Source organism: Saccopteryx leptura, chromosome 6 (assembly GCF_036850995.1).
Source record: "Saccopteryx leptura isolate mSacLep1 chromosome 6, mSacLep1_pri_phased_curated, whole genome shotgun sequence".
In the NCBI taxonomy this organism is placed as follows: domain Eukaryota; kingdom Metazoa; phylum Chordata; class Mammalia; order Chiroptera; family Emballonuridae; genus Saccopteryx; species Saccopteryx leptura.
In genome coordinates this window covers 161,022,836-161,048,875 of record NC_089508.1, presented here as the reverse complement: position 1 = coordinate 161,048,875, position 26,040 = coordinate 161,022,836, and the positions used below count along the sequence as shown (strand labels likewise).

Genomic DNA, 26,040 nt, shown 5'->3' with positions numbered 1-26,040 from the left:
TGTCCCCCTATTAAGGCTTAGGGCATGCAGTATTAAATGACTATCAATCTACCCTTTTCTCCTGTGATAAAAAATTGTAAAATAGGACAGGAAGGAGAAATCTTTTTTTTTTTTTTGTATTTTTCTGAAGCTGGAAACGGGGATAGACAGTCAGACAGACTCCCGCATGTGCCCGACCGGGATCCACCCGGCACGCCCACTAGGGGGTGACGCTCTGCCCACCAGGGGGCGATACTCTGCCCCTCTGGGGTGTTGCTCTGTTGAGACCAGAGCCACTCTAGAGCCTGGGGCAGAGACCCAGGAGCCATCCCCAGTGCCTGCCTGGGCCATCTTTGCTCCAATGGAGTCTCACTGCGGGAGGGGAAGAGAGAGACAGAGAGGAAGGAGAGGGGGAGGAGTGGAGAAGCAAATGGGCGCTTCTCCTGTGTGCCCTGGCCAGGAATCGAACCCGGGACTTCTGCACGCCAGGCCGACGCTCTACCACTGAGCCAACCGGCCAGGGCCGAGAGATCTTTTAAATTAGAGTTTGACTAAAATTCTGTAAGAGCAAAATAACCAAATGCTTTGTTGTGCAAGCTCTCCCCTCCCCACTTTATTTTTGGTTAGTGATGTTAAGCTCTTAGTGACAAGCTAAACCCACTTACCTGGTTTACCAACACACTGAAAGAAAATCGGAGTCATACTTCTATTTTAACCAAGCATGACAACAAGGCAATTGAGTAGCTTCCCAAACTACCAGAAGCAGTGGGCACTAATTTGCAGAGACTGACGTTAGAGCAGCACTTCATAAATCCTGCAGGCTCCTGACCATTTAAAATGATCTCTCTCTCTCTATGCGGAATCAGCAGTCTAACACTGGCTCTCACAGGCACTAAAAATCATCACTCTGCTAACCCAACTCACTGTTCAGATGGGTCTTCTTGAATGCAGCCTTTATTACAACCTCACTGCTGCTTCCTACACTGACGGAATACCGTGTTTTTAAGTCAGGAGTTCTTCTTTCTTGCTTTATTGCAATCGGGGTCTGACAACCATCCAATACTGTTACAAAGCACAGTGCTTTATAACAGTAAAGCTTCTGGAAAACCCAAACAAAAGACACGTCACCGGGTGACGTCAGCCTATATACAGTTCTGTGTGGTCGCAGCATATAAGCAAATCCATTCTTGTGCTGTTTCTCGGAAAAGCTTTTCAGTAAATGCACTCATGCTGCTTCAGGAGCTTTCCCCTGCAACAAGCCGCCCATCTGCCATCAACAAGTTAAGACAGAGAGAACTAACAGCTGCGGAAAGGAAAGACTGATGCTTTGATTAACCAGCTGAGCTGTTGGAGGAGGGTGAAATTATTAACATATTCAAAAGTGATTTTAGGGATCAGAGTGGTCACAGAAAATGAAACAAATGCTTTTGACACGAAAATCCTAAGGAAAACAATTCACCCTGGTGGATTCAATTTTACTCAGAAAGCCTGGACACAGAAAACAGGAAACTGGTCAAAGGCTCCTGCATGTTAGAGCCTTTTACAGACTCACTGCGTTGGGTCTAACAACCGCGACTGAATGCAGCCTCCAATGTGCTCAGAAGAATGGGTAAGTCCATGTATTTGTGTGTCTTGTACAGTCAGTAAGGAATCATGTTTATTTTTTCTTAATAAACTACTGAATTCATATTTTATGAAGTGAATCCCTGTTACATTTTTGGTTCTTGAGGTTTAGGTAAAAGCATATTTTGATGATGACAGGATTATGTTTTACCTTCTTAATGGTTTAAGTTTTGTTCCAGTCATACTAACAAGGTTAGTTTTTCTGCAGCAAATAAAAAATAAGTTATATGCAGTGAAATTTTTCACCATAATGTTATGTTTCTTTAATAGCTCATATGTTCTGCTGAAAAATATTCTATCTTCTTGTTTTCCTTAAATTATATTCTGCAGGCTTACATTTCAAGTGGCCATTAGGGGCCCCTATGCTGGCAGCAATATATGCAATGAGCATGGTTTTAAAAATGCTGCCTGCCCTGGGAATGGCGTGTCCGCCCAAATGCCGCTGCGAGAAGCTGCTCTTCTACTGCGACTCTCAGGGCTTCCACTCAGTGCCAAACGCCACAGACAAGGGCTCTCTGGGCCTGTCCCTGAGGCACAATCACATCACAGAGCTCGAAAGGGATCAATTTACCAGCTTCAGTCAACTTACCTGGCTCCACTTAGACCACAATCAAATTTCAACAATAAAAGAAGATGCTTTTCAAGGACTATATAAACTTAAGGAATTAATATTAAGTTCCAACAAAATATTTTACTTGCCAAACACAACTTTTACCCAACTGATTAACCTACAAAATTTGGACCTCTCTTTTAATCAGCTGTCATCTCTGCACCCAGAGCTCTTCTATGGCCTTCGGAAGCTACAGACCTTGCATTTACGGTCCAACTCCCTGCGGACTATCCCAGTACGCCTGTTCTGGGACTGTCGTAGTCTGGAGTTTCTAGATTTGAGCACAAACCGTTTACGAAGTTTGGCTCGCAATGGATTTGCGGGATTAATCAAACTGAGAGAGCTTCACCTAGAGCACAACCAACTGACGAAGATTAATTTTGCTCATTTCCTACGGCTTAGCAGTCTGCACACACTCTTCTTACAATGGAACAAAATCAGCAACCTGACATGTGGAATGGAGTGGACCTGGGGCACTTTAGAAAAGCTAGACCTGACTGGAAATGAAATCAAAACCATCGACCTGACAGTGTTTGTAACAATGCCTAATCTTAAAATACTCCTAATGGATAACAACAAGTTAAACAGCCTTGATTCCAAGATCTTAAATTCCCTGAGATCTCTCACAACTGTTGGCCTCTCTGGCAATCTGTGGGAATGCAGCCCTAGAATATGTGCTTTGGCCTCCTGGCTGGGCAGTTTCCAAGGTCGGTGGGAGCATTCTATCTTATGCCACAGTCCTGACCACACCCAAGGAGAGGATATACTGGATGCAGTCCATGGATTTCAGCTCTGCTGGAATTTATCAACCACTGTCACAGCCATGGCGACAACTGATAGAGATCCAACCACTGAATATACAAAAAGAATAAGCTCATCAAGTTACCATGTGGGAGACAAAGAAATCCCAACTACTGCAGGCATAGCAGTTACTACTGAGGAACACTTTCCGGAACCAGACAATGCCATCTTCACTCAGCGGGTAATTACAGGAACAATGGCTTTATTGTTTTCTTTCTTTTTTATTATTTTTATAGTGTTCATCTCCAGGAAGTGCTGCCCTCCCACTTTAAGAAGAATTAGGCAGTGCTCAATGATTCAGAACCACAGGCAGCTTCGATCCCAAACACGACTCCATATGTCAAACATGTCAGACCAAGGACCATATAGTGAATATGAAGCTACCCATGAAGGACCCTTCATCATCATTAATGGCTACGGACAGTGCAAGTGTCAGCAGCTGCCATACAAAGAATGTGAAGTATAATATCTACTCATCATCAAAAATTACATCAGATAAGTAACCTATTTTACATAGTAGGGGATAAATATCTAATTTTTAACAGTGACATTAAGCCTAATTTTCAAAACCAAGTGGAGACTTAAGTTTTTGAAGTGTTAAAGTGTTTTTAATTTTTTTAAATGAAACCATATTTTAAGTGTTAAATGAAGCAATGCTCATATTAATTTGCACTCTTGTTGGAAAGTCTAAAAATGCTTACTTCAAAATAAGACATTTCATATATATGATTATAAATTATTGAGTGTAAACATTTACACTAAGGTCTCCAATGCTATTTTTTTCTACTGAAAACAGTTTGGTATGAAGCTACTGAGCAGAAAAAGATATGGATCAATACTTGTTTGATCATTGCTTTCCATCCCAAGTACCACCACTGGCTTGCTGCTTTAAAGGAGACTTAGCAAAGTTCTCTTGTATGATAATTTGGTATTTACTCAAATCTACAATTTATCGCCAGTATGGGAAGTAGAATTTCATGTATGCTGAAGACTGGTAAATATTAAACACTGTTCTTCCAGAGTTTTTGCCTGGGTTAATAGATGTTATCAAGTTCACATCATGAAATCAGAACCCTTTATGTAATTCTAATAAGCTGAGTGATTCTTTAATATATTTAAACAATGAATCCAAGTGATTGTGGAAAAGGTCTCATTACAATGAATTGATACTAAATAATTACATTGACTTTGTATCATACATCTCTACTTTTATAATGGAACATGATTTTTGTGGCATTTAGATAATTATTTTAAAGTAGTATTACATTACCATTTTACTAATTAGTTTACTAAATCCTATATTTACATTTATATGTAAAAAGAATTTGGAAATTATTCTGGACAGAAGAGAAACTGAGTCAACTTAATGCCATGACCTGCTTCCTTTAGTTTTAAAGCACAAACAAAATTCTCTCAATTGTGATTATCAAGCTGCCTTGAAATGGGGGTTTAAACTAAACCTCTTTCTTCTGCCTTTTCCTCATCCTCAAACCTCAAAGCCAAATAAAAAATAATTGGCTAGCAACAGGCACAACAATGATTCTTATTAGAATATATTATAAAGGACACATTTAAAAATCACTTTTTAAATATCATAAGCTAAAATTTGACCTTTTAATAGATACATATTCATAAGAACAGTTCCTTCTAAATGAAGGGAACAGCATTATCACTGAGGCAAACCTTTCCGTGGGGGAATACTCCACATGCTCATGCAGCCGCACAGTGGTGACTGAAAGGTGCAAGGAGGGAGGGGATGCAAAGGAAAGGCAGCATTTTGAAATCTGACTCACAGGAACAGGCAGCTGAAGTTAAGAGGCAGCCAAGAGTGAGGCAGCCAAGAGTGAGGCAGCCAAGAGTGAGGCAAACAGGTAGCTGTATATGACCTACAGGGCAAGGCCCCAGGACCTACAGCTGAAAAGGGGAAAAGGAAGAGGTTCTCCAGTGTTAATATAAACATTCCAGAATTAACAAATGATCATTGATACCACACTTTTCATGTAGAAAAGAGCCACAAGTATTGTTTCTTCAATTATGATTTCTATGGAGAATCTGTAACATATTTGGGATTCAGATGCAAGTCACCAATTCACAGAGAATTTTTCCATACACAAAGTTCCATGTTAGTAGGAGCAAAAACCAAGACATTAGACTACTGATTTGATTTTTACAAGAATGAGAATTTTTACAACTGACATTCATTGTATTTGAAAAAGGCATAAATCCTTAGAGAAAACTACTACCCTAAAAGAAAAAAGTTATCTTTTCTTTAACATGGCCATTAACATGATAGCCTTAATTCAAGGCACATTTTCTTCCCTGGACTGAGTTGAAAACATGTAAGACTACAGTTGAATCTATGAGGTTTAATTCTAATTTTCACTTTTTAATACTAAGAGATGGGTGCCTATCTGCATTTCAAAGAAAATGTCTCAGTAAAAAGCAGACAAGATCAAATATTATGGTAAAAATTTACTCTCTATATTTTTTAAGGTGGACAAATTAATTTGGTAAAGTTTCAGCCCAGTCGAGTTCAGCTGATCTTGAGCAGTGAGCATTTGATTTCTTGTTAAACCAGACCCTGGAACTGCCTGGGCAGGGACAAAAGCTGATTTTATGGCACGGAGCACAGCTCACTGCTCACTGCTTCCCTACAGAAGGGCTGGATCTGAAACTCCCATTACAAATGAGAGCTCCACAAGGTAAAATTTACCAACTCATTTATCAGAGAAACCACGGCCATTTGTCAGAGAAAAGCTTTGTCACAATACAACTGTGCCCTGAACCCCCAAGATTCCACTGGCCCCAGAAGGATGGCAAAGGAGTATTTTCTATCATTTCAACTGCAACTAGAATTAATTAAAACTGTGAGTAGAAGGGTGAGAAGAATTGGCTGGGAATCCCCACATTAATTCTAAAGATTATAGTTAGCAAAATGGACCATCAATCAGCAAAATCCTTAATGTATGTAGAAAAGTACATTGGAAAAGCAAGCCATTTAGTAAATCAGGGGAACAGGAGAGCCAAGGCCACCATGGCATACTTTCAAGTTGAAAAATAACTGATTTTTTTGCCCTGCATATTTTTTGGTAATGCTCTCTGAGAAAAATAAGCAACAATGCCAAATAGCATGTTCCTTTTCAATTAAGCACAAACTTCCCCTCTGAATTGCCTAAAGAAGGCAGGATTTCATTTATTTTTGGTCGTTATGTATTTTGGTACCAACACAGGCTTGAAGATGAGACTGTTGGTCATACGTGCTCTCTTCTTTACCAACTGGCTCGGGTAGAGAAGCCTCGCGGCTCCACTGCAGATCCTGCTAACACAATGTTAGTTAGGGCTTTTGTTTTTCAGTTTAGTTTTATCTTCGTCAGCCTCCTCTCTCCCCAACTCCCAACACCGTTTTTTTAGTCTGTTTGTTTATCTGTTTTCCCATTTGCAAAGTTAGAGAAAAATGACCACTTATCAAGACCCAGAAAAGTAATTAAATCTCTCTGAAAAAAGGGACCCTAAAGAAAATTATGATACTGTACCCACTTAGTAACCAAGAGGTAGTTTGGAATCATTTCTATTCATTCCTGTAGCCTGCCAGGGATTTCCATCACCTTTCTAAAATGAGAGTGGGCTGATAAATTTGCAAATCCACACTCAACTCAGAAAGAATACCCACTGCCAACATCAAATAGCAAAGATACTAATTTTTTAAGCTAAAAATCTGTACTAACATACGTAATTTCTTAGTGTGCCTAAGTTAATTTCTGTACCAATTTAATGAATGGAATTGACTGAACTTCCCAACTCCACTAATGATTAAAATCCACCTGCTTATTCTGATGCTAGTCACCAAGAGCTAGACTCCATCTTTCCAATAAAAATGAGCCCAATGTAGCTCTATGTCTGGATCCTAAAAAAAAAAAAAAAAAGGCATATCCTTTTCTTAAGGCACACTTCCTACAGATTTATTGGTGGGAGAAACTATAAATGCCCTGTTCTCCCCTGAAAGTGTGAATATAAATATGAAATTTGAAAGAATATTATTGGAAGCTGACTTATATGATCATTTTCCTAATACAGCAATACAGTAACAAAAGTCTGTTTTGAGACATGCTTTTGATATCTTATTGGTTAAAGTGCTTCAACCAGAAAAAGGCAAAGGTGATAAGGCCATCCATAAATAATACTTCTGTTCCTTAGCTAAGGCAAACTTGAATAATTTAAGTCAAAAAACAAATAGAAAATAATGGTTTAAGCTTTCATACTGTGATTGCAAACATCTGGCAACACATGCTACTCCTTCAACTAACCTATTCTTTCTTGGCAATTTTTAAAAAAAGTTTCATCTATGAAATGTTTGTTGAACCTTGCTATCAACACAGACTGGAAACCAAAAGTACAGTCCAAACACATTGTATTCAGTCACCTTAAGAGCCATTTTGAAGGGGAGAGGTGCAAATGGGTTGGGGGTGGGAAGAAAATACTATTATACTGGGGTCTGGGGGGAGATGGTTAACAAAGTGCAGTGTACAGGAAATTTTGTTATTAAAATTGTGTATACTGGAAAAAGTGAATGTCTTTTTTTTAGTTTTCCTTGGTAACATATCAATTTTGACATGTTTAACCTGAAATATCACTTGTGACAGATAAAGAAACAAGAAACTTTAAATGAACAGTTGTTTCGCACTATGTACTCTATAATGCCAAATGGACCAGTTGTAAAAAAAAAAAAAAAAAAAAAAGGACCACTTGAAAAAAGGGCAGTTACCATCACTTGACTTCATTCAGAGAAGGGCAAAACGAGGCTAGGCAGAAAATAAAGGTAAGGGGGCAAAAGGGAGCTAACTAAAAAGCTAGCATGCCAATAAACAACAGGCATGCAGGAAGAAGCTGCTCTGTCACAAGTCTGACCAGTGGATAAACAAGCTGTCCATGGAGCCCACAGGGCTGAGGGCTGGCCGCTGTTCCTCAACCTCCTTAACAGCACACACTGCCACAGCCTGGGGCTCCGTAAAGGCATTCAATCCCTATACCCAGCAAACAGCAAGGTGGCCTCTACCTTGGGGGTCCAATTGGTTACATCCCAGCAGCACCCTGCACAACACTCCTGAGAGGAAATACTATAGGTGCTAAACATGTCGTGACCTCGAGGATCCCGACATGACCTCCTCTACCCTAGACGCCAGGCCACTGAGTATGATTAGGGGAAAGGAAGGCAAGATTTTTAACTAGAGTCCCTCAACTGGCAAAGGTAAATATCCCTAGGACAGGATGCTATGCCTGGGCAGCAGTGTGGGCAGAAACTGCCCTGGCCTTAAGGAGTTGACTGTCAGGAGTCTGCCTACTTATCAGGATGCACTTGCTGCTTCTCCAGGCCTAGAGCACTACGAAGGACCAGACAGGTGGGAAGAAACAAGGCTATCCCCTTCCCCATCACCCAGGGATAAGGGAATCAGAGAGGTTAAGAGAGCTCTTGCACCAAAAATCTCAGCAGTAACTAGAGGAGAAGCAGGAAGCACAGCACAAAATTTTACTGTCAAACTATCCAGTATTCACCAGAGGGCACAGGTGATGGTGTTTTCAAATTGTACAAAAGAACAAATTCCTATACTTTATAGAGTTAAAAGGAGAGCTTATTAACATAATTCTCGTACATTTAACCTTGAAAATCCCATGTAAACCTACATCTGATTTCTTTATCAGTTATTTTAATTAGTTTTGCCTGTATGCCACAGCCTTCTCAGGTTCCCACTCAAATTTATAATAGATTTCTTCAAGGTCTGTTTAAAGAGATATTTTTTTCTTTAAATATATCTAACCAGCTGGGTACTCAAGTCTCCTTTAGAGAGACAAAATGTACTACAAATTGTCTTTCACAAAGAAAGAAGGGAAAAAGAGGTGAAAAGCATAGCTAATTTCTAAGTATCTTTTCTTAGCATGAGTTTCTCCTCATTAACCAATGTTTTGGGAACATTCCTGACAGACAGATGTTGAGCTTCCCTTCCCCTATCCAAAGAAGATATTAATGAGCAAGAAATCTCCACAGGCAAGTACTGTGAGGCATCCTATCTCACAAAGCCCACAAACTGAATGTGGCATCCCTTTATACATGGAGGCCCAAGAGCAAAGCCTAGCCCATGGCCTCCAACTCAGGACCTCCCGCTGGAAACCCCACATGAAGGAGCATCTGATAGCAGGGGCCAATAGCTCCATTATCACCCAAAGAAAGAAGGCTCTTCCCATACTTTGGTACTAAAATTTAAAACTGCAAGCCCAAGATAATTCCCAAGGCCTTTTTGTAACTTTCATCAAGAAACTTTACCAAGAACTACCCATTCAAAATTTGTGCCCAGTGCATAAGAATATACACACACAACCTCCAGGTTGCATTTTCTGGAAAATCATCAGACAGATACTTGTATTACAGCCATTTATATTAGCCCAACGAAAAAGTTTCTCTTGTGATAAATAAACCATTTCCTAGTGCCTAGCTGGCAAATACATAGAGGGCAACTGCTCAACTGCTAAGCCCCTGAAAACAACATATCATTTATATTTAATATTTGTCTACAAAGCCATGTAAACTTAGCAAAATACATTCATAAGTAAAAAATGGTTGAAATAAGAATGTAAAAAGATCAAAAGCAGGGATTCTTAGCTCTAACAGTCCAGGATATGATTCACAGGATATGAGAACCTCTAGAAAGTACAGCCTGACCAGGCGGTGGCACAGTGGAGATAGTGTCGACTGGGATGCAGAGGACCCAGGTTCGAAATCCCGAGGTCACCGGCTTGAGCATGGGCTCATCTAGCTTGAGTGAGGGCTCACCAGCTTGAGGTTGCAGTCCTTGGCTTGAGTGTGGGATCATAGACATGACCCATGGTCACTGGCTTGAGCCCAAAGGCCGCTGGCTTGAGCTCACTCACTCTGCTGTAGCCCCCTGGTCAAGGCACATATGAGAAAGCAATCAATGAACAACTAAAAAGCCACAACAAAGAATTGATGCTTCTCATCTCTTTCTCTTCCTGTCTGTTCCCTCTCTCTGACTCTATCACAAAAAAAAAAAAAGTTTAATACAAACACTGTGTGAGTCTAGAAATTTCACCAGATTCTAAGGGTTTTGATAACACAAATAAAAGCCCTAGCAGAGCCCTGGCCAGTTAGCTCAGTCAGTTAAAAGCATAAGAGCGTCATCCTCAAACAACAAGATTGCAGGTTCAATCCCCAGTCAGCACACACACAGGAAGCAACCAAAAATGAAAGGCTGCGCAGAACAATAAAATGAATGTGTCCATTCCCCCTCCCCTCTCTCCCTTGTCTCTGTCTTTCTAGAAAAACCAGTAAAAATTAAGCTCTAGCCAGATAGCTCAGTCAGTTGGAATGTCATCCTGAAACCCTAGCAGAACAATAACTAGTTATTTCTAGTATACACTAATTTGGCCTTGATCTTCCTGGTGGCCAAGGCAAAGAACAAAACCAACAGCTTTCATCTGATCCAAGAAGCAAACTGGTTTATTGGGAGGCGGGGGGGGGGGGGGGGGGGGGGGATGATGCTTCTTTTGTAGACTAAAGGAAACACACTAGTTCATTTGGGGGGAGAGACACTTAAGTGCAGAAGTCCATGAATTATTTATAAAACAAAGCCAGCTACAGGAACAATAAGGAAACATGCCAGTCAGGATCTCCTAGGAGGTTTCAGAGAACAGACAGATTTGCACTTCATGTCAACCCTTCAAAAAGCTACGTGTAAGAAATCTAACACACCATGTTGCATGCTTGGTTGTGATCTAACCTTTGTGATGATCCAAAGCTATAACCTATAAAGTCAGCAAGAATGAACATGCACCTACTTAGAGCAGTTCACATTTCCTCCTTATCACATCCCTGGGACTCAAACTATAGTGTTCCATCACATAAGGGACATGCAATAAATGCCTCTTCTATTACATTACAGATCTAGACTAGAAATACAATTTAAAACTTTAAAATGTTCTACTACATCATGAACACAGAGAAGTAAATTTCATGCATCATCTCTAGTGCTGGTGATAATCATAAATGTGCTCTGTGGGAAAGACTCTATAAGATGATAACTAATTTCCTAAATAGGAACACATTAAAAAAGATAAAGCATTCATAATCTGAATAGCTGTCAGAATTTTAACTGTCTCTTTAAAATTTAACACATTCCACACAGTATTAGATAAACCACCTGCCGCCTGATCTGTGGTGGCACAGTAGATAATGCATCAACCTGGAATGCTGAGGTTGTGGGTTCAAAACCCCAGGCTTGCCGGGTCAAGGCACATACAGGAAGCAACTACTATGAGTTGATGTATCCTGCTTCTCCCTCCTTCTCTCTCTCCTCTAAAAATCAATAAATAAAATGTGGAAATAAAACAAACAAAGAAAAACCACCTATTATTTCAACAGGAACAAATAGCACAGTGATTAAGAGTCTTGCAACCTCACTGTTCCTTGGGCCTCTCATTCCTAACAGGAAATTAATAGCAGTAACAACAAAAGAGGCATTTAATATATGTCAAGTCCTGAACACTTGCTGACATAAACATTCAATAAGTATTTGTTCCTTTTATTTTATTTTTTTGTATTTTTCTGAAGTGAGAAGCAAGGAGGCAGAGAGACAGACTCCCACATGCGCCCGACCGGGATCCACCTGGCATGCTCACTAGGGGGTGATGCTCTGCCCATCTGGGGCATTGCTCCATTGCAACCTGAGCCATTCTAGCGCCTGAGGCTGAGGACATGGAGCCGTCCTCAGCGCCCAGGCAACTTTGCTCCAATGGAGCCTTGGCTGCAGGAAGGGAAGAGAGAGATAGAGAGGAAGGAGAGAGGGAAGGGTGGAGAGGCAGATGGGCATCTCTCCTGTGTGCCTTGGCCGGGAATCAAACCCAGGACTTCCATACACTGGGCCAATGCTCTACCACTGAGCCAACGAGCCAGGGCCAAATGTTTGTTCTTTTAATAGCAATGTGTGTAGAATTAGATGCGACAGATTCATCACATAGAGAATGTAATCCCATTCAAGACATGTTAGACCTCTGTATTGTTCCCCCAAACTCTCTACTTTCTAGTCTTACTCCCCTCACTAAGTTAATGTATAGTCTCTAAAGACCAATAATTACTGAGAGCTTTTTTTTTTAATTTTTATTTTATTTATTCATTTTAGAGAGGAGAGAGAGAGAGAGAGAGAGAGAGAGAGAGAGAGAGGAGAGCGCGAGACGGGGGGGAGGAGCTGGAAGCATCAACTCCCATATGTGTCTTGACCAGGCAAGCCCAGGGTTTCGAACCGGCGACCTCAGCATTTCCAGGTCAATGCTTTATCCACTGCGCCACCACAGGTCAGGCCTAATTACTGAGAGCTTTTAATAAGCCAATGGCTTGGATATACTTTTTATATATAATATTATATAAACCTGACCACATTATCTCACAGTCAAATATCATGCTTTATAAAATGTATTATAATATTAGGCATGACATTTCTCTGGCTTGGCTTTATGAATCAAAGCTAAATTTCAAAAGTTTAAAATCCCTAATTCTAAAATTCCTTCTGGGTAGTGTAGTCCCTTAAAATCAAGTAATGTCTCTTTTCCTTGTTCAATAAAAACATATAGGACAACATATACTATTATAAAAAATAAATACTATTTTTCAAAAGAAATCATCTCATTGATATCACAGCTTCTGACAATTTTATTTTAGAACAAAATATATGACTGAGAATTACGGATCACTATGATGGCCTGACTGGGTGGCAGAACAGTGGATAGAGAATCAGACTGGGACGTGGAAGACCCAGGTTCAAAACCCTGAGGTTGCCGGCTTGAGCACGGGCTCATTCAGCTTGAGCACAGGGTCAATGGCTTGAGCGTGGAATCATAGACATGACCCCATGGTCACTGGCTTGAGCCCGAAGGTCGCTGGCTTGAGCCCAAGGTCACTGGCTTGAGCAAGGAGTCACTCGCTCTGCAAGAGCCCCCTGGTCAAGGCACATATGAGAAAGCAATCAATGAACAACTAAAAGAGCCACAATGAAGAACTGATGCTTCTCATCTCTCTCCATTGTTGCCTGTCTGTCCCTATCTGTCCCCCTGTCTGTCAAAAAAGAAAATCACTATGATGTTCCTTCTTTGCTTAGAAAAAATGATTTCAAGTCTACCACGTCTAATTTAGGAAGCAGCCCGTCCAATTGTGACCGATCTGATTCCTAAGCAAATTTGCCACAATTACTGAGGGGTATGAGTAGGGAAGATTGAGAATTTAAAAACACAAAGATAACCCATCAGTCCACTGCACACAGGAGGCTATATTTTGTGGTTGCTGGATAGTGATCCTCCATTATTATCAAAACCTCTATTAAATACAAACCTTGCTCAGAATTAAACTATCTGAATGAATACACACATTGAGCTTTATCAGAACCTGCAGATCATATGGCCCAGACTTTTCAAATTAAGAATTCTTTCTTGGTATTGTCTTTCCAAGATCATGATCCAGTTTATTCAACAAGGAAAATCACTTTATTCCCTCCTTCACCCACAACTTTCTCCACTTTCTTATATATTTTCATCCTGGGCTTGTCCTCATACCTTATTTACCAACACATGAACACGCTTTTCACATACCTGCTTCTTCTCATGACTCCCAAAATAACAAATATAATCACCCTACTAAATAAAAACCATTCAAGGCCCTGGCCGGTTGGCTCAGTGGTAGAGCATCAGCCTGGCGTGCAGGAGTCCCGGGTTCGATTCCCGGCCAGGGAACACAGGAGAAGCGCCCATCTGCTTCTCCACCCCTCCCCCTCTCCTTCCTCTCTGTCTCTCTCTTCCCCTCCCGCAGCCAAGGCTCCATTGGAGCAAAAGTTGGCCCGGGCGCTGAGGATGGCTCTGTGACCTCTGCCTCAGGCGCTAGAATGGCTCTGGTTGCAACAGAGCAACGCCCCAGATGGGCAGAGCATCATCCCCTGGTGGGCGTGCCGGGTGGATCCCGGTTGGGTGCATGCGGGAGTCTGTCTGACTGCCTCCCTATTTCCTACTTCAGAAAAATACAAAACAAAATAATAATAATAAAATAAAATAAAAACCATTCAATCATTCAGTTGCAGTTTATCCACTGCTGAGTTACCTTCTAGGAAATATCTCTAATTTAAAAAATACTCAACTCCACAAAACTGAATGTCTGTAAGCTGCAAACTGAACCATACAAATTAGGAAATACTACTAGAAACACAATCACTCATCTGCATTGTCTTCTCAGTCTACCGTTCCCTTTGTATAGATTCAAGTATCAAATAATGTTTATTCTCTTTGCTTTTACTTTCAAAAGACCAGAAATACAAGTCATTTACAAATAACATCCTGCCTGACTTGTGGTGGCACAGTGATAGAGTGTTGACCTGGAATGCTGAGGTCGCTGGTTAAAATCCCCAGGCTTGCCTGGTCAAGGCACAAAGGAGATGCAACTACTGTGAGTCAATGCTTCCTGCTCCTCCCGGTCTCTCTTCTCTAAAATCAATACGTAAAATCTTAAAAAAAAAACACCTTTTGCTTTTAATAATTAGCACTCATTCCAGCTCTCTGACCAAATAAAATCCTAACACCCTTCAAATCCTTAATATAAATAGTTATTTTCCTGGTTTTATTTGGGGGTTAGAAAACTGCCTTGTGGCATAGAGGACATGGGAATAGAAGACATGATTGTGAAAATCTCAGAAATGTCAACACAATCAACAGTTCAAATGCTATAGAAATGTTTATCCGAAACCTATGTATTCTCATTGATTGTCACCCCATTACATTTAATTTTCTTTAAAAAAGAAGTCTGAAGTAATGACAAGCAGTAACCCTTATCACTGATTTAAAATTTCATACTAGTTTGGTCAGCATTCCATAGAACTGACCACAAAAACACCAACCTTTCACGTGAAAGTATGTTCTGCAACAGTTTTTGCTCCACATTAAGGAAGACACTATCATCATTACAAGACCTGCATGTGGCACAAAGAACTGAGTTCAGAAGTGACACTGACAGTACTACTTCTTTCTGATCAACCTCTCTCTCTAACTTTCCCTTGAAATTCACCAGGAGAAAATAATGGCAGTGAGAAAGAAAGGAAAAAGAATCTGCTGCCCTCAGCACATTCCTGCAGGTATCTGGGACAGTGCCACACTACCCCCTCTCCCTCTTTTCTCCTGACAATCCCTTCAGGCCAGTGTGTGCAAAATTCCTCTCTGACGCTTGCACCATCTTCCCTCAACTAGAACCCATTTTATTACTGTGTTAAAACTGCCAGTCTAAGATTTATCTACTACTCTATATGACAACCTAATAGCAGATGCTCAGGAATTTTCTTTCTTTCGATACAGCATTCCTGAAATGTCAGAAACGTTATAGTGCATAAACGGTATCTTCATCCAGACACCCAAATTGTACTCACTTAGAATGAGATGTGAGATGAATTACAGATAGACTATGAAGAACTGGACAAAGTGTAGAAGGGTTTACTTAATCCAGTTGACATTCCTACCAAATATATCACCACCATTATTACAAAATTATTGAACAGGTCCCCTCCTTCCTTCCTTCCCTTTCTCCCTCCCTTCTCTTTTTGAGAACGAGACAGGAAAGGGAGTGACAGAGGATGTTCAAGCTAGTGATCTTGGGCCAGCAATCTTCGGGATCAAGCTGTAGACAGACGACTGGGATCATGTCAATGATCCCTCCTTCAAGCCAACAACCCCATGCTCAAGCCAATGACCTTGGGATTTCGAAAAGACGACATCAACACTGAGTTGTCACTCTTCACTGTGCCACCGTCAGTCAGGCTAAACAGGTGTTTCTGTTAAAAACACAAATCTACTGGCTCCCTAAAACAATAGTCAGTATTCTAAAGATCTCACCATTAAAGTATTTTATGTTAAATCCCTCAGTTTAAACTGGGAAGCAGGGAAAAGCCCCTCTTTATTCTGATGTTATTAATTAGCATTTAAACCAGGGGTCTCAAACTCGCAGCCCGCCGAACAATGTTGTACTGATTTTTTTTTTGTTTTCAACTGCAGTGAGAAAAGTGTTGCGTAACAGTTGCCTTTTGTAGACCTAATGCGACCCGCCGAACGGCTGTGATCTTGCTCTGCGGCCCACATGCTGAGTTGAGTTTGAGACCCCTGATTTAAACAAACTGAATTTCAAGACCGCTATCAACTGAGATTAAGCACACTAAGGATGGCACAAATTGAGAAGGGAAGGATGGGAAAGATTAAGATTCAGTTTTTACCATGTTAAAGTTGAAATGTTTGTTAGCCATTCAAGTAGAGATGACCATTCCAAGGTAAAAATCTAGACTGGAAATAGAAATTTTGAAGTCAGTATTAGTGAATACAAGTATTTAAAGTTATGAGACTGAATGAGATCACCGAGGAAATGAGGGTAGATGGAGAAGAAACTCCAGAACCACACCTCCCTCCTACACCAGCTTTGAGGAATCACTCAAATGGCAGCCAACAAAATAAGGGAGGGATTTTCAAGGTCAGCATCCCCTCAACATCAAGAGGACTTAAGCAAAACATGTTTTATCAGAAAACTAATGAGTAGGCCAACTTAATTCACCAAAATAACCTGAAACATTACATATCAAAGGAATTATTACCAATTAAAGATCTGCACACATAACTTGAGCCAATCCCTCATCACATTTCTGAGTATGTTCTCCATGTCAAGTAGGTGCTGGAGACAACCTTATCCTCAATGAGGTAAATAAACTAAAGAACCAATGAGAGATCATGGGACAATCAGAAAAGCAGATTTTTATTTAGCTGGAAATGTACAGCTCACGTACTTGAACTATAAAACAGCCTAATATTTAATAAAACAGTAAGCAAATAATTTTTTTAAATTTTTTTTTATGAGAGGAGGGGAAATAGTGAGACAGATTCCCACATGCACCTTGACCAGCATCCACCTGGCAACCCCTGTCTGGGGCCAATGCTCAAATCAACCAAACTATCCTCAGTGCCTGAGGCTGACACACTCTGACCAACTGAGCTATCTTCAGCTCCTGGGGCCCATGCTTGAACCAAATGAGCTGCTGACTGTAGGAGGAAAAGAGGGAGAGAAAAGCAGATGGTCACTTCCCTTGTGTGTCTTGACTGGGAATCAAACCCAAGAGGTCCATATGCCAGGCTGATGCTCTATCCACTGAGCCCATCGGTGGGGGCCAATTTTCTCAATCTTGATAGAGATTTGGGTTACAAAGTATATATACATCGCCTGACCAGGGGTAGCGCAGTAGGTAAAGCATCAACCTGGAATGTGGAGGTCACTGGTTCAAAACCCCAGACTTGCCTGGTCAAGGCACATATGGAAATTGATGCTTCCTGCTCCTTCCCCCACTTCTCCCTCTCCCCTCTCTCTAAAATGAAAAAAATAAATAAAAAACCACAAAGTGCATACATATCAAAACTCCTCAGTTACTACACTTAAAATTTGTACATTTAACCCTTTGAGTAGTGAGATTGTTTCATGATCACTAATCCCCAAGAGTGAGATTTTTTTTCAAAAAATGAAATTAGTTCCAGCTCCAGTTTTATTAACTTAAAACATTGTTTGTTTGATAACCAATTTATGGAAACAAGAAGAACGTACATTTGCCTTTTTTTAATGTTGCCTTACACATTTTAAAAATAAAAACTTTTGTACAATCGTACTCTGGATGGTCAGGAGGCATGAAGACATACATGAACATTCATACTACTCAAAGGGTTAACTGTACATAAAACGTACCATTAAAACTGTAGTTAATGACATGTATGCTGCAATGTTTAGAGGTATAGTATACAAGTATCTGCAAATGACTTTGAAATTCATCAAAACAACATGGATAGAGGGATGAATTAATATGTGATATAGCAAATACAGTGGTACCTTGAGATATGAGCAGACCAACATATTAATTTTTTTAAGATATGAGCTGCGACGTGGTCTGTATTTTTGTTCGAGATCTGAGCGAAATTCCAAGATACGAGTCGTGATTCAGAAGCTGCAGCTAGTTGGCGCCTTGGCGCGTTGGCACATGGGTCCAGTATCGGCAGCACAATACCCTCATCTCGTTCTTCCTCACATTTTACCCACAAAATCAAGTTGAATCTTGGGCGCTGTACTCGTTCTTGCATCATTTTTGCATTTTTTACTAACTTTTTTGGTTAGTAAAACAGGATTGCTATCATAGAGCCGAAGAAAGTGAGTGTAAAGGACAGTGGTGAGAAGAGGAAGAGAATGATGTCGATAGAGGTAAAGCAAGAAATAGAAAAATATGAGCATGGTGTACGAGTGATTGAACTGGCAAGGCTGTACGACCGCAATACATCTACAGTTTGTACCATCCTTAAACAAAAGGATGCCATCAAAAGCACAAATCCAGCAAAAGGAACTACAATTCTGTCCCAATTAAGGACAAATATCCATGAAGAAATGAAAAGCTTGTGCTGGTGTGGGTGAAAGAGAAAGAACTGGCAGGAGATACAGTGACAGAGACTGTAATATGCGAAAAGGCACGTATTATTTAAGGCGACTTGAAGAAGAAAGAACCATCAACCTCAAAAGAGGCAGAAGATACATTTAAGGTAGGGGTCTCAAACTCACGGCCCGCCAAACAATTTTGTGCGGCCTGCAGACTAATCCACGAACTACAGTTTCTGGTCGTTTTGTGACACTGAAAAGTGTTGCGTAACAGTTGCCTTTTGTAGACCTAGTGCGGCCCGCCAAATGGCTGTGATCTTGCTCTGCGGCCCACATGCTGAGTTGAGTTTGAGACCCCTGATTTAAGGCAAGTCATGGCTGGTTTGAAAATTTCAAGAAGAGATCTGGCATCTACTCTGAGGTGAGGCATGGTGAAGCTGCGAGTGCTGATGTTAAGGCAGCTGAGGAGTACATCACACGTTTTGCTGCGCTTATCGCAAAGTAAGGCTACATCCCCCCAACAAGTGTTCAACTGTGATGAAACAGGATTGTTTTGGAAAAAAACACCTGGGAAGATTTTCATCACCACAGAGGAGAAGAAGTTGCCAGGCCATAAACCCATGAAGGACCGTCTGACCCTTGCATTGTGTGCAAATACTAGCTAGCGGTGACTGTAAGTAAAGTAAAGCCACTGCTAGTGGCTTTCATTCCAAAAATCCTCAAGCCCTTAAGACTCACAAGATTCTTAAAGAAAAACTGCACGTTATGTGGCGTGCCAATGCTAGGGCGTAGGTTACATGGCAGTTTTTTATTGGATGGGTAAATCTCATCTTTGGTCCTGCAATGAAGAAATATCTTCAAGAAAATAAACTCCCAATGAAAGCATTACTAATCCTTGATGATGCTCCAGCCCACCCACCTGGTCTTGAAGATGACATTTTCCATGAGTTCAAATTCGTGAAAGTCCTCTACCTCCCACCCAACACGACTTCAATCTTGCAACCTATGGATCAGCAGGTCATTTCCAACTTTAAAAAGCTTTACACAAAGCACTTGTTCTACCACTGCTTTGACATGACTGAGAATACAATTCTAACCCTTCGAGAGTTTTGGAAAGATCACTACAACATCGTGATATGTTTATGCATTATTGACTTGGCATGGCAAGAGGTTACAAGAAGAACCTTGAACTCAGCATGGAAAAAGTTATGGCCTGATGTTGTTGCAGACAGGGACTTTGAAGGATTTGAACCAGAGACCAAGATCAAGGTAGAAGCATTGGAGGAGATTGTGTCCCTTGGAAAGTCGATGGGTCTGGAGGTAGATGAGGGTGACATAAACGAGCTTGTCAAGGAACATGAGGAGGAACTCTCAACTAAGGAGTTGAAGGAGCTACAGATGATGCAACATACAGAGCTTCTGCAAGAGATTATTAGTGAGGAGCAGGCAGAGTTGGAGTAAGTGATTTCTACAAGTGAAATTAAAGACATGCTGGCAATGTGGGAGAAGTTTTCAAGTTTCATTGAAAAGAAACACCCAGAAAAAGTTTCAACTGGTCATGCTTCAGCACTTTTAATGACTTGTTTGTCACATTTCCATAACATTTTAAAAGGCAGGCAAAAGCAAACCTCTTTGGATAGGTTTTTTTTTTTTAATTTTTATATTTTATTTTTTTATGGATAGGTTTTTATTCAAAAGTCCTGCAAGTGAAAGTGCCAAAAGTGCAGCCAAAAAGGCAAAAACAGGTGATGATTGAATGGAAAATACATAATGTTAAGCTTAGGTTAAGTTTAAAGTTAAGAAAGTGCATTTTTTTTATAATTGTTTTTGTGGTTTCATTTTAAGTAAAGAAAGTGCAGTTTTAGTTTTGTTTAAAGTAAAGAAAATGCAATTTTAGTTTACATTTAGTGTTAAGAAAGTGCAGTTTTAGTTTACGTGTCTACAGTGCCTGCATCCCTTCCCCCCCCCTCCTCCGCCATTCACCTCCGTTAGCCGCACTCATCTGTCTCCAAGGTAAGAATATAGTACTAAACAACACTTTTTTCTTTTATTTCATATATTTTGTTATGCATTGGTAAAGTATACATGTGTGTTTCTTAATTAAAAACATCTTTTTTCATAATTTAGGATGGTTTGGGGATGTTTCACAGGGATGGAACGAATTAAACCTATTTCAGTTATTTTAAACGGGAGAAATTTGTTTGATACACGAGTTGACTGACTTACAAGCTCGGTTACAGAACAAATTAAACTTGTATCTCAAGGTACCACTGTATAACAAAATGTTCATCACAGAGTCTAGGAAATGGGTATCTATATGAGTGTTCATTGTACAATTCTTTCAGCATCTCTGCATGAAAATTTTCATAATAAAAATATTGGGAGGAAAGAAAAATATAATTACAATTGTAACTTATGGTATTAACAATCTAACACACTACTCCTCTCAACTAGACCTGCAGTGTTGCATGGTGGTTAAGACTTTGGACTATGGAGCCAGGCTGGGTTCAAAGTGTGATTCCATCTATTGACTATAAAGTCTTAAACAAGTATGCCTTAACAGTACCAAACTAATGCTCTAAAGATAAAATGGAAATGTGTATAAAGCATTTAGAACATCTCCTGGCACATATTAAGCACTAAACTATGAGCTCTTTTATTATTAGTAGTATTAAAATTTTTAAATAATTCAACAAGACTACTTTAACTTCAACTATACAAGATGCTATGGTGCCCTCAGGAGTTTATAATTTAGCTGGAAATAAAACATACAAAATTCAATAAATACCTAATAAAAAAGAATAAGCCCAAAAATGTGAATTGGATAATACTATCTAGATTATTGACACTGAGAACACAGAAGGCACTAAAGAATGAAATGGAGAAATAAACTTTAAGCTTGGTACAAAAGTACCAGCAGGATTTCAATATGGCTGGGATCAGGGGTAGCTAGGGCCACCAATCTGACAGATAATATTCACAGCTTGATCAAGGTAGGACCAAGGGCCCTCTACGACCAGGAAAGGTGCTTAGATTTAAATTGGTCAACAAGAACAGCCAACCAGATTTCTGGAGATGGCTGGGATATGATGATAAAAACAGTGCTTCTGGAAAATATATTCTGGCAATTTTTCTTGTTTTGCTTAGAAAAGCAAAACCCACCACTTCAGCTATCAGAAAAGTGTTGCTAAGGAAGACAGATAAGGGAAAGGGGTTTATCTAAAGGATAGGCAAAGGGTAAGAACCAACAGTCAGTTGAGACAGAATAAATGCTTCTCTCCAACAGCTTTGCTCAAGAGAAATGGGCAGCAGGCTGGGGCATAAGGAAAAAAGCAACAACAACAACAAAAAATCATTCATTTATCTAAATCAATGCTAGTAGTCAACCTGGTCCCTACCGCCCACTAGTGGGCGTTCCAGCTTTCATGGTGGGCAGTAGCGGAGCAACCAAAGTATACATAAAAAGACAGATTTAACTATAGTAAGTTGTTTTATAAAGATTTATTCTGCCAAACAGCGAAAATCCGACATAAAGTACTTGGTAAATAATTATTATTATATGCTTTAATTTGCTGTAACTCTGCTTTATAAATTTTATAAAGTAAAGTTACTTCCCTACTTTATAAATCACCATTACTGTGGAACCGGTGGGCGGTTAGAAAATTTTACTACTAATAGAGATACAAAAGTGGGTGGTAGGTATAAAAAGGTTGACTACCCCTAATCTAGATGTACTAAATAAAATAAGCCTCCAAGTGCCCATGTTAAATTTCAAGTTTTCATGATTCATCTCTGATCTAAAACTATTTTCTGGAGGAAAAAAATACATATATAGTATATCCATGCTCCTATATTTAGAGCTTTCTTTTCAAATGTCAATAAAGACTTCCCTTCATGAATTAGACACAGAAAAGACAGAACCAGTTCCTAAAGTATGTGGCAATGCTCTTGCTTGTGTCACGTTTACTCTAGTACATTTTATCCCTTTTTCCGATTGTAATCATGTACTTTTATTTTTTTGTTTGTAATCATGTACTTTTAAAGATTTTGCAAGACCAGGAAGGATAGTCTAAAACTCTTATATTTAAAAGTTTTAAACTTTAAAACAATAATTTCTGACTCCCTAATGTAGCACAAATATAAACAGAAATTCAGGAACACATAGTAATTACCTGTTAATTTTACTCCCTCACACACTACAAAAGAATCTTATTATAAAGTTTAATTTGTTACTTTCATATTTAAGAGGTTCATTAATGGCTTCACTGTTAGAAACCTCAGTGGACCTGCTTATTTTGTTAAAAATATGTGGCAAGGCTGCCAATACAATTTTAATAAAAGACCTAAACCGTTATCTACCTCTCATCTTAATGACAGAAATTGAAGATGAAAAATGACATCTTAAGGGTTATATTTACAAGTTTCAGAATTCTAGAATCCCTTCATTCTCTACCTGAATATAACTCTATTATATCTTTAGTTCCTGCTCCAAAATCAAATACTATCTTTTCTTTAGACTCTTTCAGAAATCCTAAGAGCTCTCCAATGTCTCAAATAAAAACACACATTTCTTTTCTTTCCACATTTTCATTACAATCAAGACTAGCTGATAAATTCCTCCACTTAGGCAGGCAAACCACCAAAACTGTCAGATGTCTAGGCTTTTTTCACAGACTTAAGAATTCTACATTAATTTTTATTTAACCAAAGTAGGGGGGAAAAAATAAAGAGAACCCACTGGGAATCAACTCTTGTTGCTTTTTCCAGCTCTTTTTACAAGAAAAGGGGCATGCTTTCCCCTGTGCTAAGACAGTGACAGACTGGAGACCTTGTCTCACCCACCAAACAGGGTATGGAAGTGTAGGCCCTCCCCACACCTCTAGGCAAGTGTCCACAACCCAGAACCACGAGTAAAACAGCATTCCAAGCTTCACTAAAAAAAAAGAAGGTGAAAAGATCAACAAGGTACAAATTTTTAGGAAACTGGATTTTCTGTCACTGCTATTAAAGGACTTCTATGGATAAATCTATTAATTTACTGCATCCACATATATAATACTTTTATATAGAATCTATAAAAGCTGGTTTGTACTGGCCATTTGTACATGATTAGAAAAAGAACTTCTCACTTGAATATGTATAGGCTTACAGTCAATGTTTGCATTCAGGAACTTATACAGCCATAAATAAATTGCAAATATCCACAAAATTTGCAGATGTGAATAAATTTTTTTAATATTCTTAAAAATATTTATGAGTAAAAATAAAATATTTATGAGTATAAGATTTCTGCGATGTGATATCAATGAGAATTGTGAAAGAAAGTTTGTTATAGAATATTATAGAAGGAAAGGCTCTGAAAACCTTCATAAAACTAGCTCTGTGACTGGGCTCCTTCCTCTATCCATCTAGGTCAAGTAAATTTTGATCCGAAGCAATTAAAATAGCCTGCTTGAACAGAATTTTTATAAAACTTAAAATATCAAAGTCAGGCAATTAATTACTACCGTGTACTCGATCAACCACCGAATTTTTGCAAAGAAATTTGTATTTGGAATATGCCATTTCATAAGAAAACTCTCATTTGGAATGTGAAAATTCTTCCCTACATCCACCTAGTCTTTTCTCTTTTGGGGGTACTACTTTTACATGTGTTTCATCCACTCAACCACAGCATGTTCCTTTTGAATATTTTTTGTTAAGCAACAACTAGGAAGTATGCTTTCCTTGTATAGGTGTTGTACCAGTATGGCAGAGTTAAGATTTCCCTTCTAAAGAGTAACCAACTGATGGAGGCTTTTAAGATTCAAATATTATACTTGCTGTGTGACCAGGCAGTGGCAGAGTGGATAGAGCATTGGAGTGGGACGCAGAAGACCCAGGTTCGAAACCCTGAGGTCACCAGCTTGAGTGCAGGCTCATTCGACTTGAGCATGGGCTCACCAGTTTGAGTGCAGGGTCGCTAACTTGAGCGTGGGATCACAGATATGACTCCATCATCACTGGCTTGAGCCAAAAGTTGCTGGTTTGAGCAAGAAGTCACTGGAGCCCCCGGTCAAGGAATATATGAGAGAGAGCAATCAATAAACAACGAAGGTGCCACAACGAAGAATTGATGCTTCTCATCTCTCTCCTTTCCTGTCTGGTCTGTCCCTTTCTCTTTCTCTGTCTCTGTCTCCGTCTCTCTCTCTCTCTGTCACACACACACACACACACACACACACACAAAAGACTCAAATACTTGCTTTTACTGCCTTTTATTACTGTAATTCTTGATTAATAAAACTGAGCACACAGTGAATGCTGAAAATGTTATTCTTTACATTTCTAAGATTCTCTACATAAGCATTTCTTTTTTTCCTTTTCTTCCCTTTTTCCTTTCCCTTAAGTAAGAGGAGGAGAGACAGAGACAGACTCCCGCATGTACCGGACCAAGATCCACCCAGCAACCCCCATCTGGGGCTGACACTCAAATCAACCATGCTATCCTCAACACCCAAGGTCGACACTCACACCATCCAAGCCATCCTCAGTGTCGGGCTAACACTTGAACCAGTTGAGCCACTGGCTGTGAGAGAAGAGAGAAGGGGGAGAGTGAGGGGAAGAGAAGCAGATGGTGCTTCTCATGAATGCCTGCACCGGGAATTGAACCCAGGGCATCTGCACACCCGGCCGATGCTCTATTCACTGAGAAAACCAGCCAGGGCTTCTACATAAGCATTTCTAAGGTCAATAATAATAATAATAGGCCTGACCAGGTGGTGCTGCAGTGGATAGAGTGTCGAACTGGGATGCAGAGGACCCAGGTTCGAGACCCCGAGGTCGCCAGCTTGAGCGCTGGCTCATCTGGCTTGAGCAAAAAGCTCACCAGCCTGGATCCAAGGTCGCTGGCTCAAGCAAGGGGTTACTTGGTCTGCTGAAGGCCCGTGGTCAAGGCACATGTAAAAAAGCAATCAATGAACAACTAAGGTGTTGCAACATTCAACATAAAACTAATGATTGATGCTTCTCATCTCTCCGTTCCTGTCTGTCTATCCCTCTCTCTGACTCTCTCTCGGTAAAAAAATAAAATAAAATAATAATAATAATAGTAAAATCTGTTAGTGTTGAAATGCAGATAAGGTTAGACCAATTTCTCAATTTTAACCCAAAGCAGATATCTGCTAGTATAACTTTGTATGTGACAAAGTACTATTTCAATTCAGTAGGGAAAAAACAATTAAGTTTATTAATAAACAGTGCAGGCGTTAAGTCACTATCCAAATGGAAAAAATATTACCTTGGGGAACTTATCTCACACACCAGCAAGATGAAAGATTGTGATGGATTTGTATTATGTCAGTTTAGCTCATCTGAAACTACATTTCCCAGAATTCCCTTGCCTGCACAATTTCAGGTTAGCCTGGACCACATGAGACATCCTTGCCTGACATGTGGAAGGTAGAAATAAAAAAGTAACCATTTTTTTTGTGCTGGAAGGCAGGTATAGATACAAGGTACTACAGCAGGTCACACACACTGCTGCTTTTATGCTGGATCACTTTGATAGCAT

At 39.8% G+C, this 26,040-nt stretch overlaps 2 protein-coding genes across 3 annotated transcripts in view; one reads left to right on the top strand and one right to left on the bottom strand.

The window, feature by feature from the left end:
* The window catches only part of CTNNA1 (catenin alpha 1), a 223,156-nt gene that overhangs the window by 77,372 nt on the left and 119,744 nt on the right, over positions 1–26,040 (bottom strand). The window lies entirely within an intron of this gene.
* Positions 1,182–7,451, top strand: LRRTM2 (leucine rich repeat transmembrane neuronal 2). Its single transcript, XM_066343458.1, has 2 exons — positions 1,182–1,588; positions 1,933–7,451. The coding sequence occupies exons 1-2, from the start codon at positions 1,585–1,587 to the stop codon at positions 3,477–3,479; spliced, it is 1,551 nt and encodes a 516-aa protein (XP_066199555.1). The 5' UTR covers positions 1,182–1,584; the 3' UTR covers positions 3,480–7,451.